At 45.3% G+C, this 15648-nt stretch overlaps 1 protein-coding gene across 4 annotated transcripts in view; it reads right to left on the bottom strand.

Moving 5' to 3' along the window:
• Positions 1–15648, bottom strand: part of fndc3a (fibronectin type III domain containing 3A) — a 155653-nt gene that overhangs the window by 39170 nt on the left and 100835 nt on the right. For all 4 annotated transcript variants that reach the window (XM_029716051.1, XM_029716052.1, XM_029716050.1 and 1 more), the window contains 8 exons: positions 15356–15507; positions 15142–15201; positions 13189–13336; positions 12111–12289; positions 11210–11381; positions 9953–10039; positions 677–815; positions 272–340 (listed from right to left, as the gene is read on the bottom strand). In XM_029716051.1, coding sequence (XP_029571911.1) covers positions 272–340; positions 677–815; positions 9953–10039; positions 11210–11381; positions 12111–12289; positions 13189–13336; positions 15142–15201; positions 15356–15507 — 1006 coding nt within the window. The remainder of the gene's footprint in view (positions 1–271; positions 341–676; positions 816–9952; positions 10040–11209; positions 11382–12110; positions 12290–13188; positions 13337–15141; positions 15202–15355; positions 15508–15648) is intronic.

The raw sequence follows: 15648 nt of genomic DNA, 5'->3' as shown, positions 1-15648 counted from the left end.
TTGATGTTTTATTAAATTTGATTTATTTTACCTTTATTTAACTAGGCAAGTCAGTTAAGAACAAATTCTTATTTTCAATGACAGCCTAGGAACAGTGGGTTAACTGCCTTGTTCAGGGGCAGAACGACAGATTTGTACCTTGTCAGCTCGGGGATTCGATCTAGCAACCTTTCAGTTACTAGTCCAACGCTCTAACCACTAGGCTACCTGCCACCCCAATGTAAAAAGGGATTTATAAAATAAATGTGATTGATTTGCAGTTGAAACTTACCGCTTAGTCCCTCAGATATCTCCACCACGTATTTGGTCACTTCTGCCCCTCCATTATCTTTCGGAGGTTCTAGAGAGAGAATACAACTAGATTCTTTAGGAGGTTCTAGAGAGAGAATACAACTAGATTCTTTAGGAGGTTCTAGAGAGAGAATACAACTAGATTCTTTAGGAGGTTCTAGAGAGAGAATACAACTAGATGGCCAGTACTCTTGATCACACCAAGGGTGGCCAGTAGTCTTGATCACACCAAGGGTGACCAGTGTTATCAACAGACATGAAAACAAACAAAGCTCTGGTAGCACAGATGTATCGGTGAGAGGGATTTTGATCGGTATCACCATTGCGAGCAGATCAGATTTCTTTGTGTGTGTTTGAGATGATGATTGTGTGTGTGTCTACTCACCCCATGCCAGTCTGAAAGAGTTGGGCAGCACCCTGCCTCTGATGACAGGTCTACATGGTCCTCCTGGTCTGTCTGGACAGGTAGTGAATTCTGCCACCTGACTGGGGTTACTCTTCCCCTCAGTGTTGTAGGCCGCCACCTGCAGGACGGGAGGAGATACTGCAGCAGTCAGGAATCACAATTATAGAAAAGGAAAAACTATATATAAATAAATAAATAAATAAATAAATAAATAAATAAAACACATTCCTCATCCAGGCCTTCATTGAAAGTATTTCTAGGGTCAGAAAAATACGTATTTCTATTGTCACAATATCACTCAAGAGACACATCTATTTGTCCAGCAGCCAAATTCCAACTCTCGCCTGCGCTCACTTGACTGTGTTTTGTTGATTGGCCTGTACAGAGCTAGGGGGGGAAAAAGAACTCCAGTTCTCTGCCCCTTTCGCTTGGAACTGAAATTACAGGAGGTCGCCCCTTTAAATGAGTATATAGCAAGGAAAAACACAATGATGGAAAATTAAGTTGGGGGGGGGGGGGGCTGTCAAAGTGTTGACCCCTAGTGGCACCACACTTTCCCCAAACCATCTTGCTGCTCAATGTGTAAATGTTCAAATCAAACCAAACTTATTTGTCACATGCCCCAAATACAATTGTGAAATGCTTACTTACAAGCACTTAACCACAACAGTTAAGAAAATATTTACTAAAGAAACTAAAGTTAAAAAAAAGTAACACATAGGGACTATGGTGGTCTGCTTGAAACGTATTACAGACTTGGTCAGGGAAAGGTTGAAAACGTAATTGAAGAAACATCTTGACCATGTTCTGTTATAATATCCACCCGGCACAGCCAGAAGAGGACTGGCCACCCCTCATAGCCTGGTTCCTCTCTAGGTTTCTTCCTAGGTTTTTGGCCTTTCTCAGGAGTTTTTCCTAGGGAGTTTTTCCCAGCCACCGTGCTTCTTTCACATGCATTGCTTGCTGTTTGGGGTTTTAGGCTGGGTTTCTGTACAGCACTTTGAGATTTCAGCTGATGTACGAAGGGCTATATAAATAAATTTGATTTGATTTGATTTGAAGACATTTGCCAATTGGTCCGTGTATGCTCTGAGTACAGGTCCTGGTAATACGTCTGGCCCTGTGGCCTGGTGAATGTTGACCTGTTTAAAGGTCTTACTCACATTGGCTACGCAGAGCGTGATCACACAGTTGTCCGGAACAGCTGGTGCTCTCATGCATGCTTCAGTGTTGCTTTCCTCGGAGTGAGCAGAAAAGGCATTTAACCTGTCTAGTAGGCTCGCGTCACTAGGCAGCTCGCGGCTGGGTTATTGACAGCACCAGCTGTTATTGACAAACAAACACACCACCCCTAGTCTTCTCGGAGGTAGCTGTTCTGTCGATGCATGGAAAACCCAGCCAACTGTATATTATTCATGTCGTCGTTCAGCCACGACTGAGTTAAAAATAAGATATTGCTGTATTAAATGTCCCGTTGGTAGGATAGTCTCGAACAGAGCTCGTCTAGTTTATTATCCAGGGATTGCACAATGGCCAATAGGATGGATGGTAAAAGCGGGTTACCCACAAGCCGATGAATTGTCACAAGGCACCCGTATCTGCAGCCCCTGTATCTTCGTCTCCTCTTCACCACGAGACATATAGATTTCATTAGTATATGCATCATGTCCCAATGCAAAGTTAAAACTCACTTTCTATATTTTTGCGAGTTATTACATAAAACCGATCAGCATTCCGTAGTCATGTCAGAAAATGTTTTCCATGGGTGTAATATAATATGGAGAATACGGTATGTAAACCTCAACAGAAATAACTTCAAATGTATCACTTAATTAAACCAAATTGTTTGCACTCATGACTACTGGCTTCAACTTAATTTTCAGACAACTTAAAAGCAAATACTTTATTTATTGTTACAAATCAACTTTCAAGGTTGCTAGCCAATTAGCCTGCTAACTTTAAATTAGCCCTGTATGAGTCAGCCAGTTGCTATCAACACCTAGCTTACAGCTACATTAAAGTAAAACACAGTTTTGGAAATGCATAATGCCATCTAACCAGTTATCAAAGAATGTTAGCTACACTGAACAAAAATAAATGCAACAACTTTAAAGATGTTACTGAGTTACAGTTCATATAAGGAAATCAGTCAATTGAAAAACATTCATTTGGCCCTAATCTTTAGATTTCATATGACTGGGAATGCAGATATGCATATGTTGGACACAGATCTTTTTTTTTTTTTTTTAAACAGGTAGGGGCGTGGATCAGAAAACCAGTCAATATCTGGTGATACCACCTTTTGCCTCATGAAGCATGATATTTCCACCGCATGAAGTTGATCATTGCTGTTGATTGTGGCCTGTGGAATGTTGTCCCGCTGGTCTACAATGGATGTGTGAAATTGCTGGATATTGGCGGGAACTGGAACAGGCTGTCGTTTACACCAATCCAGAGCATCCCAAACATGCTCAACGGGTGACATGTCTGATGAGTATGCAGGCCATGGAAGAACAGGGACATTTTCAGCATACAGGAATTGTGTACAGATCCTTACGACATGGGTCAGTGCATTATCATACTTAAACATGAGGTGATGGAGGCGGACAAATGGCACGACAATGGGCCTAAGGATCTTGTCAAGGTATCTCAAATTGCCATCAATAAATACAATTGTGTTCGTTGTCCGTAGCTTATGCCGGCCCATACCATAACCCCACCGCCAGCCACCATGGGGCACTCTGTTCACAATGCTTAAGTCAGTTACGACGACAAACCGCAGTCAAGTCAAGACCCTGGTGAGGACGACGAGCACGCAGATGAGCTTCCCTGAGACAGTTTCTGACAGTTTGTGCAGAAATTCTTCGGTTATGCAAACCTACAGTTTCATCAGCTGTCCAGGTGGCTGGTCTCAAAAGTCCTGGTTACACGTGATCTTCGGTTGTAAGACCAGCTGGACGTAGTGCGTACGGCCCAGTACATCACCGGGGCCAAGCTTCCTGCCACCCAGGACCTATATACTAGGCGGTGTCAGAGGAAGGCCCTAAAAATACCAGAGCGCCAAGTCTAGGTCCAAGAGGCTTCTAAACAGCTTCTAACCCCAAGCCATAAAATTCCAGAACATCTAATCAAACGGCTACCCAGACTATTTGCATTACCCCCCCACCTTTCTACGCTGCTGCTACTCTCTGTTATCTATGCATAGTCACTTTAATAACTCTACCTACATGTACATATTACCTCAATTGCCTCGACTAACCAGTGCCCCCGCACATTCACTCTATACCGGTGCCCCCTGTATATAACCCCGCTATTGTTATTTAATGCTGCTCTTTAATTATTTGTTATTCTTATCGCTTACTTTTTTAAGGTATTTTCTTAAAACTGCATTGTTGGTTAAGGGTTTGTAAGTAAGCTTTTACTGTAAGGTCTACACCTGTTCTATTCAGCCCATGTGACCAATACAATTTAATTTGAGAAGGGGGGGGGGGGGGGGGGCAGAGAGCAAGTACAGATAAACCACTTCAAATCTTTTTGGCTCTATAACAAAGAACAAACAGTGAAAACATACACTACAAATCTTAGAATCAACTATTAAAGACTTCCAGAACCCAGTGGATTCTCTAATTACATTGAATGAACCATAGGATAAAATACAAACCCTCCAAACCAAAAAGGGTGTGGGGTGTTAATGGTATCCTAAATGAAATGATAAAACATACAGACCATAAATTCAAATTTGGAATATATGGAACCAAGGCCTGATCACCCCAATCCACTACCGGCTAAACGGCCACTTCCCGCCACTTAGCAACACTAAAGATGTGACCGCTATTGCCACCTAGCAAAGCTAAAGATCTGGTTGCTACCTCCACCTAGCAAAGCTAAAGAGCTGGTCGCTACCTCCACCTAGCGATGCTAAAGATCTGGTTGCTACAGCCACCTAGCAACACTAAAGATCTGGTTGCTACCTCCACCTAGCAAAGCTAAAGAGCTGGTTGCCTCCTCCACCTAGCAAAGCTAAAGAGCTGGTTGCCACCTCCACCTAGCAACGCTAAAGATCTGGTTGCTTCAGCCACCTAGCAACGCTAAAGACCTGGTCGCTACCGCCACCTAGCAACACTAAAGACCTGGTCGCTAATACCACCTAGCGACACTAAAGATCTGGTTGCTACCACCACCTAGCGACGCAAAAGATCTGGTTGCTACCTCCACCTAGCGACGCTAAAGATCTGGTTGCTACCACTACCTAGCAATGCTAAAGATATGGTCACAACTGCCACCTAGCAACGCTAAAGATCTGGTTGCTACCACTACCTAGCAACACTAAAGATTTGGTCGCAACTGCCACCTAGCAGCGCTAAAGTGTTGGTGGTGTACTAAATGAAATGATAATACAGACCACAAATTCCAATTGGCTATTCTTAAACTCCAACATTACCTGCAGCTCTGACATCTTCCCCAATATTTGGAACCAAGGCCTGATCACCCCAATCCACAAAAGTGGAGACAAATTTGACTCCAACAATTACGATGACATCTGCATCAACAGCAATGTTGGAAAAATCCAGCAGTATTAAACGCAGACTCCAACATTTCCTCAGTGAAAACAATGTCCTAAGCAAATTTGCTACCTACCAAAATACCGTACGACAGACCACGTATACACCCTGCACACCCTTACTGACAAACAAACAAAACAAAAACATCTTCTCATGCTTTGTTGATAAAAAAAACTTGTAAAAAGTTTACTCAATTTGGCATGAAGTTCTGCAATATGAATCAAAAGCGGTGTTGGGGGGGGGAAACGGATAAGACATGATAAAATAAATGTACAGAAACAACAAGTGTTTGGTTAAAATGGGTAATAAACACACAGATTTCTTTCCTCATGGCCGTGGGGAGAGACAGGGATGCAGTTTGAGCCCTACCCTCTTCAACATACACACTGAGTATACCAAACATGAGGAATACTTTCCTAATATTGAATTGTGATTTAACAAGTGACATCAATAAAGGATCATACCTTCCACCTGGGTTCACCTGGAAAGAGCAGGTGTTCTATATGTTTTGTATACTCAGTGTATATCAATGAATTGGCAGCACCCGCCCTCACCCTATTGGACTCAGAAATCAAACGTCTACTGTTTGCAGATGATCTGGTGCTTCAGTCCCCAACCAAGGAGGTTCTACAGCAGCACCTAGATCTTCTACACAGATTATGCACAGTGGCCAGGACAACAGTAGCCAGGACAACAGTAGCCAGGACAACAGTAGCCAGGACAACAGTAGCCAGGACAACAGTAGCCAGGACAACAGTAGCCAGGACAACAAATACAAATTATATCTAGACACCGTTGCCCTTGAATACACAAATAATTATATCTACCTCAGCCTAAACATTAACACCACTGGTAACTTCCACAAGGCTGTGAACGATCTGAGAGACAAGGCAAGAAGGGCCTTCAACGCCATCAAAAAAACCCATAAAACTCAACATTCCAATTAGGATCTGTCTAAAAAATAAAAATAGTTGAATCAGTTATAGAAGCCATTGTCCTCCATGGTTATGAGGTCTGGGGGTCCACTCACCAACCAAGAAAATGGAACAAACAACCCCATTGAGACCGCATGCAGAATTCTGCTAAAATATACTTTATGTAGAATACAAAAACCCAAACAATGCATGCAGAGCAGAATTAACACTTTAACCGCTAGTTATCTACGTCCAGAAAAGAGCTGTTCAATTCTACAAGCATCTAAAAATGAGCATTTCTCACACACTCCACCATAAGAGATGAACCTAGAGAAGAGAACCCTCAGCCAGCTGGTCCTGGGGCTCCGTTCACAAACAGACCCCACAGAGAGATGAACCTAGAGAAGAGAGCCCTCAGCCAGCTGGTCCTGGGGCTCTGTTCACAAACAGACCCCACAGAGAGATGAACCTAGAGAAGAGAGCCCTCAGCCAGCTGGTCCTGGGGCTCTGTTCACAAACAGACCCCACAGAGAGATTAACCTAGAGAAGAGAGCCCTCAGCCAGCTGGTCCTGGGGCTCTGTTCAACCCCACAGAGAGATGAACCTAGAGAAGAGAACCCTCAGCCAGCTGGTCCTGGGGCTCTGTTCACAAACAGACCCCACAGAGCCCCAGGACAGCAACACAATTAGACCCAACCAAATCATGAGAAAGCAAAAAGATAACTATTTGACAGAGGAAAGAACCAACCAAAAAAAACAGTGCAAATTTCAATGATACCTGGCCCTAAACAGAGAGTACACGGTGGCAGAATACCTGACTACTGTGACTGAACCAAAATGAAGAAAATCCTTTGTACAGACTCCGTGAGCATAGCCATGCTATTGAAAGAGGCCACCATAGCTTGTCTTCTCTCGAGAGCCAGGTCTGCCTATGTGCACACCGCGTACAAAATGAGGTGGAAACTGAGCTGCACTTCCTAACTTCCTGCCAAATGTATGACCATAGTAGACGGATATTTCCCACAGATCACAAAAGACCAAAGAATTTCTAAACAAATCAAACATTATTTTGCACATTGTCGTCACTCTGAATTTGTGTATAATATTTACTGTTAAATTCAAATAGTTTTTGGGGTGATGTTGTTTTGTGTCTTTTCACTTATGTTCATTTCGATTGAATTGGGAAATGTAAACAAGTTTGCCATGCCAATGAAGCCCTTTGAACAGAATGGACAGAGAGAGAAAGAGAGAGAGAGTTGGGAGCAGAGAGACAGAGGGAGGGAGGGAGGGAGGGAGGGAGGGAGGGAGGGAGGGAGGGAGGGAAAAGTGTGCTGAAAAGTGATTCAATTCAGCCTGTATTTCACCATGATGATTTTAACAGGATTTACATCAACCCCCGTTTGCATCGTGAGAAAACATTTGCTCAGCTACAAAAATGGGCTGCTTGACGCCTTCCAATCCGAGTTCACAATAAAGACCAATTTACCATTTCCCACAATGCTTACCTAATTAGCCACTGATTGGTCTACCGGTGTGTGGGATTGTGGAACAGGTCCTGTTACCCTGAGAGTCAGCATCTGTCCCAAATAGAACCATTTTCCTTAAATAGTACACTACTTTAGACCAAGGCCCATAGGGCTCTGACCAATAGTAATGCACTATATAGGGAATAGGGTGCCATTTGGGAAAAATTGCAGTGGGAGGGGAGACTAGCCTAATATCATTAGATCCCTGCAGTCATATGAGTCATAGAGCGCTGTGTGCCAATCACCCTCCTCTCCTCGTCCTCCCCGAGACAGGAAAACACTGATCTCTGGTCTAATTAACCCTGAAGATCAAACAGCAGTGATCAGACACACAACAGGGCTCTACTTCTCTCCCTCTCTCCCACTCTCTTTCAACATCTCTTTGGTTCCTCTCTCCCACTCTCTTTGGTTCCACTCTCCCCATCTCTCTTTCAACATCTCTTTGGTTCCTCTCTCCCACTCTCTTTGGTTCCTCTCTCCCACTCTCTTTGGTTCCTCTCTCCCACTCTCTTTGGTTCCTCTCTCCCACTCTCTCTTTCAACATCTCTTTGGTTCCTCTGTCTCGGCGTCTTACCCCCCGTTTCTCTCCGTCTCTCTCCTCTTACCCTGACTCACTTCTGTCTATCTTGCGCTCATTATGACTCCATAGATTGTATTACTAGACTGTTTTAGTTGTTTGACTATTACTGTATTAGCTGCATGACTCTATAGGCTATTACTGTATTAGTTGTATGAATCTATAGACTGGACTGTTTTAGTTGTTTGACTATTACTGTATTAGCTGCATGACTCTATAGGCTATTACTGTATTAGTTGTATGAATCTATAGACTGGACTGTTTTAGTTGTTTGACTATTACTGTATTAGCTGCATGACTCTATAGGCTATTACTGTATTAGTTGTATGAATCTATAGACTGGATCGGGTGTACGACTATAGACTGGATCACAGTATTAACTGCATGACTATAGACTATTACTGTATCAGCTGTATGACTCTATAGACTGCATCATCTGTATGACTCTATAGACTGCATCAGCTGTATGACTCTATAGACTGCATCAGCTGTATGACTCTATAGACTGCATCAGCTGTATGACTTTATAGACTGTATACACCGTATGACTCTATAGACTGCATCAGCTGTATGACTCTATAGACTGCATCAGCTGTATGCCTCTATAGACTGCATCAGCTGTATGCCTCTATAGACTATCAGCTGTATGACTCTATAGACTGTATCCACCGTATGACTCTATAGACTGTATCCACCGTATGACTCTATAGACTGTATCCACCGTATGACTCTATAGACTGTATCCACCGTATGACTCTATAGACTGTATCGGCTGTATGACTCTATAGACTGTATCCGCCGTATGACTCTATAGACTGTATCCGCCGTATGACTCTATAGACTGTATCGGCTGTATGACTCTATAGACTGTATCCACCGTATGACTCTATAGACTGTATCGGCTGTATCGGCTGTATGACTCTATAGACTGTATCCACCGTATGACTCTATAGACTGTATCCACCGTATGACTCTTTAGACTGTATCCGCCGTATGACTCTATAGACTGTATCGGCTGTATGACTCTATAGACTGTATCCACCGTATGACTCTATAGACTATATCAGCTGTATGACTCTATAGACTGTATCAGCTGTATGACTCTATAGACTGTATCAGCTGTATGACTCTATAGACCGTATCAGCTGTATGACTCTATAGACTGTATCAGCTGTATGACTCTATAGACTATCGGCTGTATGACTCTATAGACTGTATCCGCCGTATGACTCTATAGACTGTATCGGCTGTATGACTCTATAGACTGTATCCACCGTATGACTCTATAGACTGTATCGGCTGTATGACTCTATAGACTGTATCCACCGTATGACTCTATAGACTGTATCCACCGTATGACTCTATAGACTGTATCCACCGTATGACTCTATAGACTGTATCCGCCGTATGACTCTATAGACTGTATCGGCTGTATGACTCTATAGACTGTATCCACCGTATGACTCTATAGACTGTATCAGCTGTATGACTCTATAGACTGTATCAGCTGTATGACTCTATAGACTATCGGCTGTATGACTCTATAGACTGTATCCACCGTATGACTCTATAGACTGTATCGGCTGTATGACTCTATAGACTGTATCGGCTGTATGACTCTATAGACTGTATCGGCTGTATGACTCTATAGACTGACTGGCCCCAGAGTGACTTACCCTGAACTTGTACTTGGTGCTCCTGTGCAGGTTCTTGACAGTGCAGGACAGCTCATCACCATCATAGCTGGGTTGGAAGCCATAACCCTGGGGAGACAGAGGACACAGAGGGGAGACAGAGGACACAGAGGGGAGACAGAGGACACAGAGGGGAGACAGAGGACACAGAGGGGAGACAGAGGACACAGAGGGGAGACAGAGGACACAGAGGGGAGACAGAGGACACAGAGGGGAGACAGAGGACACAGAGGGGAGACAGAGGACACAGAGGGGAGACAGAGGACACAGAGGGGAGACAGAGGACACAGAGGGGGGACAAAGACTAGCTGAGCACAAAGCAAGTCCATCTTAAAATACAAACACTGTCTGATACACACAGACAGTTTTAGAGGAGAGAAACATTTAAAGGGACAAGAATAGAATTCAAGCCATGTCTCTTTATGGCAGAACAATTTACAGTACCTCGCCCCCATCAGTATGTAATGTCATATGACTGACTGACCCGTACCTCGCCCCCATCAGTATGTAATGTCATATGACTGACTGACCCGTACCTCGCCCCCATCAGTATGTAATGTCATATGACTGACTGACCCGTACCTCGTCCTCATCAGTATGTAATGTCATATGACTGACTGACCCGTACCTCGTCCTCATCAGTATGTAATGTCATATGACTGACTGACCCGTACCTCGTCCTCATCAGTATGTAATGTCATATGACTGACTGACCCGTACCTCGCCCTCATCAGTATGTAATGTCATATGACTGACTGACTGACCCGTACCTCGTCATCAGTATGTAATGTCATATGACTGACTGACCCGTACCTCGCCCTCATCAGTATGTAATGTCATATGACTGACTGACCCGTACCTCGCCCCCATCAGTATGTAATGTCATATGACTGACTGAGCCGTACCTCGTCCTCATCAGTATGTAATGTCATATGACTGACTGAGCCGTACCTCGTCCTCATCAGTATGTAATGTCATATGACTGACTGACCCGTACCTCGTCCTCATCCGTATGTAATGTCATATGACTGACTGACTGACCCGTACCTCGCCCTCATCAGTATGTAATGTCATATGACTGACTGAGCCGTACCTCGTCCTCATCAGTATGTAATGTCATATGACTGACTGACCCGTACCTCGTCCTCATCAGTATGTAATGTCATATGACTGACTGACTGATCCGTACCTCGTCCTCATCAGTATGTAATGTCATATGACTGACTGACTGATCCGTACCTCGTCCTCATCCATCTCCAGGCTGTAGAAGATGTCGTCCTCCTTGGGGGAAGTGGAGGGTCTCTGCCAGGTCAGACACAGCCAGGTGACCCCTGCCTTCACCAGCTCTGGAGGGAGGGGTGGGGACGGTACGCTGCATGAGGTGTACAGGTTCACCGTCTCAGAGAACTCACTAACAGAGAGGAAGGAAAACACAAAAGACAAAAAGAGGGAGGGTGAGAGTCGTTTGGAGAGAGGGGAGGGAGGAGAGAAGGGAGGAGAGAAGGGAGGAGAGAGGGGGGAGGAGAGAGGGGGGAGGAGAGAGGGGGGGGAGGAGAGAGGGGGGGAGGAGAGAAGGGAGTGAAAGAGAGAAGGGGCGAAAGAGGAGAGAGGGGAGGAGAGAGGGGGGAGGAGAGAGAAGGAAAGGGGAGGAGAAGAGAGAGGAGAGAGAGCGAGGGAGAGGGGAGAGAGAGAAGGAAAGGGGAGGAGAAGAGAGAGGGAGAAGGAGAGGGGAGAGAGAGAGAAGGAGAGGGGAGAGAGAGAGAAGGAAAGGGGAGGAGAAGAGAGAGGAGAGAGAGCGAGAGAGAGAGAGAGAAGGAAAGGGGAGAGAGAGAAGGAGAGAGGAGAGGAAGGAGGAGTAAAGGAAAGAATAACAGTTCTGTGTTGTGCTCAGAACTGAAATGTCGACCCAAAACAGAAAGTACTCAAATCTAAATATTACAGAGTCGTTAACAAAACCAAAAAAGGCAAGGAGAGACTGCACGGAGACTGCCGTAGAGGCAGCACGGAGACGGCCGTAGAGGCAGCACGGAGACAGCCGTAGAGGCAGCACGCGGCCGGCTGTAGAGGCAGCACGCGGCCGGCCGTAGAGACAGCACGTGGCCGTCATCCAGGAGAAAACAGCGTCGAGTTAGCCACGTACCTTACACCCATGTCGTTTTTGGCTGCGAGGCGGAAGGAGTATCTTGAAGCTGGAGAGAGCTTGGTGACCCGATACTGCTTCTGGGGCCCATAGTAACACTGCTCATAACCCCCGGTCCCCTTCCCCTCGTCCCACTGGAGCGTGTAGTTATGGATTTTGGAGCCGTTGTCACATGGGGCCTGTGAAAGGAAGACATCTTGATTACTCTCAATAACATCCCATTCATTCCAGGCCCAGTGGTAAACACACACTTCACAAAACACAAAACAGCCAAACTAACAGGATTCTGACATAGTACACAACATCACACAAAAAATGTCACATTTTTTTTAGCTTTTTTTGTTGAACCCATAACAGTTACAGTATATTGTCCTTTCAATGGGCTGGAAGCTAACATCCACTGTGTTGTTGAACCCATAACAGTTACAGTATATTGTCCTTCAATGGGCTGGAAGCTAACATCCACTGTGTTGTTGAACCCATAACAGTTACAGTATATTGTTCTTTCAATGAGCTGGAAGCTAACATCCACTGTGTTGTTGAACCCATAACAGTTACAGTATATTGTCCTTTCAATGGGCTGGAAGCTAACATCCACTGTGCTGTTGAACCCATAACAGTTACAGTATATTGTTCTTTCAATGGGCTGGAAGCTAACATCCACTGTGTTGTTGAACCCATAACAGTTACAGTATATTGTTCTTTTCAATGGGCTGGAAGCTAACATCCACTGTGTTGTTGAACCCATAACAGTTACAGTATATTGTTCTTTCAATGGGCTGGAAGCTAACATCCACTGTGCTGTTGAACCCATAACAGTTACAGTATATTGTTCTTTCAATGGGCTGGAAGCTAACATCCACTGTGCTGTTGAACCCATAACAGTTACAGTATATTGTTCTTTCAATGGGCTGGAAGCTAACATCCACTGTGCTGTTGAACCCATAACAGTTACAGTATATTGTTCTTTCAATGGGCTGGAAGCTAACATCCACTGTGCTGTTGAACCCATAACAGTTACAGTATATTGTTCTTTCGGGGTGAAAAGCATGACTAGGCTCTACAATAGCTACAGTACCTTCCACTGGAGGACGAGGGTGCTGCTCTTGGAGCCGCTGGCCTTTCTGGGTGGACAGGGAGGGTCTGGTTCGCAGCTCCGAGTGGTGAAGGCTACTGCCTCCGACGGACTGCCGCGTAAACTCTGCCCTGTACACACGGCCAGGACCCTGGAGAGAGAGAGACAGAGTGCACTACTTTTGACAAGAGCCATTTTGAACAGACAGCTGTATGGTTGATTAGAGCACACAGACAGACAGACAGCTGAATGGTTGATTAGAGCACACAGACAGACAGCTGTATGGTTGATTAGAGCACACAGACAGACAGCTGTATGGTTGATTAGAGCACAGACAGACAGGCAGCTGTATGGTTGATTAGAGCACAGACAGACAGACAGCTGTATGGTTGATTAGAGCACACAGACAGACAGCTGTATGGTTGATTAGAGCACACAGACAGACAGCTGTATAATTGATTAGAGCACACAGACAGACAGCTGTATGGTTGATTAGAGCACAGACAGACAGACAGCTGTATGGTTGATTAGAGCACACAGACAGCTGTATGGTTGGTTAGAGCACAGACAGACAGCTGTATGGTTGATGAGAGCAGACAGACAGACAGCTGTATAATTGATTAGAGCACACAGACAGACAGCTGTATGGCTGATTAGAGCAGACAGACAGACAGCTGTATAATTGATTAGAGCACACAGACAGACAGCTGTATGGCTGATTAGAGCACACAGACAGCTGTATAATTGATTAGAGCACAGACAGCTGTATGGCTGATTAGAGCACAGACAGACAGCTGTATGGCTGATTAGAGCACAGACAGACAGCTGTATGGCCGATTAGAGCACACAGACAGCTGTATGGCCGATTAGAGCACACAGACAGCTGTATGGCCGATTAGAGCACACAGACAGCTGTATGGCCGATTAGAGCACACAGACAGCTGTATGGCCGATTAGAGCACACAGACAGCTGTATGGCTGATTAGAGCACACAGACAGCTGTATGGCTGATTAGAGCACACAGACAGCTGTATGGCTGATTAGAGCACACAGACAGGCAGACAGACGTATAATTGATTAGAGCACACAGACAGAGACAGCCAGCTGTATAATTGATTAGAGCACACAGACAGGCAGACAGCTGTATGGCTGATTAGAGCACACAGACAGGCAGACAGCTGTATGGCTGATTGGAGCACACAGACAGACATACAGCTGTATGGCTGATTAGAGCACACAGAGGGGCAGACAGCTGTATGGCTGATTAGAGCACACAGAGGGGCAGACAGCTGTATGGCTGATTAGAGCACACAGAGGGGCAGACAGCTGTATGGCTGATTAGAGCACACAGAGGGGCAGACAGCTGTATGGCTGATTAGAGCACACAGAGGGGCAGACAGCTGTATGGCTGATTAGAGCACACAGACAGCTGTATGGCTGATTAGAGCACACAGACAGCTGTATGGCTGATTAGAGCACACAGACAGCTGTATGGCTGATTAGAGCACACAGAGGGGCAGACAGCTGTATGGCTGATTAGAGCACACAGAGGGGCAGACAGCTGTATGGCTGATTAGAGCACACAGAGGGGCAGACAGCTGTATGGCTGATTAGAGCACACAGAGGGGCAGACAGCTGTATGGCTGATTAGAGCACACAGAGGGGCAGACAGCTGTCTGGCTGATTAGAGCACACAGCCAGCTGTATGGCTGATTAGAGCACACAGACAGCTGTATGGCTGATTAGAGCACACAGAGGGGCAGACAGATGTATGGCTGATTAGAGCACACAGAGGGGCAGACAGATGTATGGCTGATTAGAGCACACAGACAGACAGGCAGACAGCTGTATGGCTGATTAGAGCACACAGACAGCTGTATAATTGATTAGAGCACACAGACAGCTGTATAATTGATTAGAGCACACAGAGGGGCCCTGAACAGTAGTTGTACCAACCTGACGTGATAGTCTGTTGCTGGCCTCAGGTCTTCTAAAGTTACACTTAGAAGTTCACCACTGGAACAGGAGACGAGAGAGAAAACCACCATCAGAGGAAACATTTAGTACACATTATGTTGGGGTCATTTCAGTAGGGAACGACAGTCCGTTGGCATGCAGGATAGGCCAAGGGTGACACGCAAACCAACACACAACCACACGGCATCCCTACCTGTACACGCTGGTGTACTTCCCGTCCTTGCCGCTGTAGGAGATGGACACATCGTAACTGAGAGGCTCCAGGGAGGGGCTGACCCCCTCTCCCTCTGCCCTGCTGGGGGCCACCCAGCTCAACACTGCCCCTCTGGCCTGGATGTCTGTCACCTGGAGGGTTACACAAGACGGAATCAGCGGAGTTTCAGGACTCGAGAACAATATATTTGTTGCACACTACTAATTAGTGTAAGTCCTTTAGAAGACAAATGACCAGATTCTCAGCAAACTGATTAAACAAAAGGAAAGGGT

This window comes from Salmo trutta, chromosome 26 (assembly GCF_901001165.1).
Source record: "Salmo trutta chromosome 26, fSalTru1.1, whole genome shotgun sequence".
Taxonomy (NCBI): domain Eukaryota; kingdom Metazoa; phylum Chordata; class Actinopteri; order Salmoniformes; family Salmonidae; genus Salmo; species Salmo trutta.
This window is presented reverse-complemented; position numbering and strand designations above follow the sequence as displayed.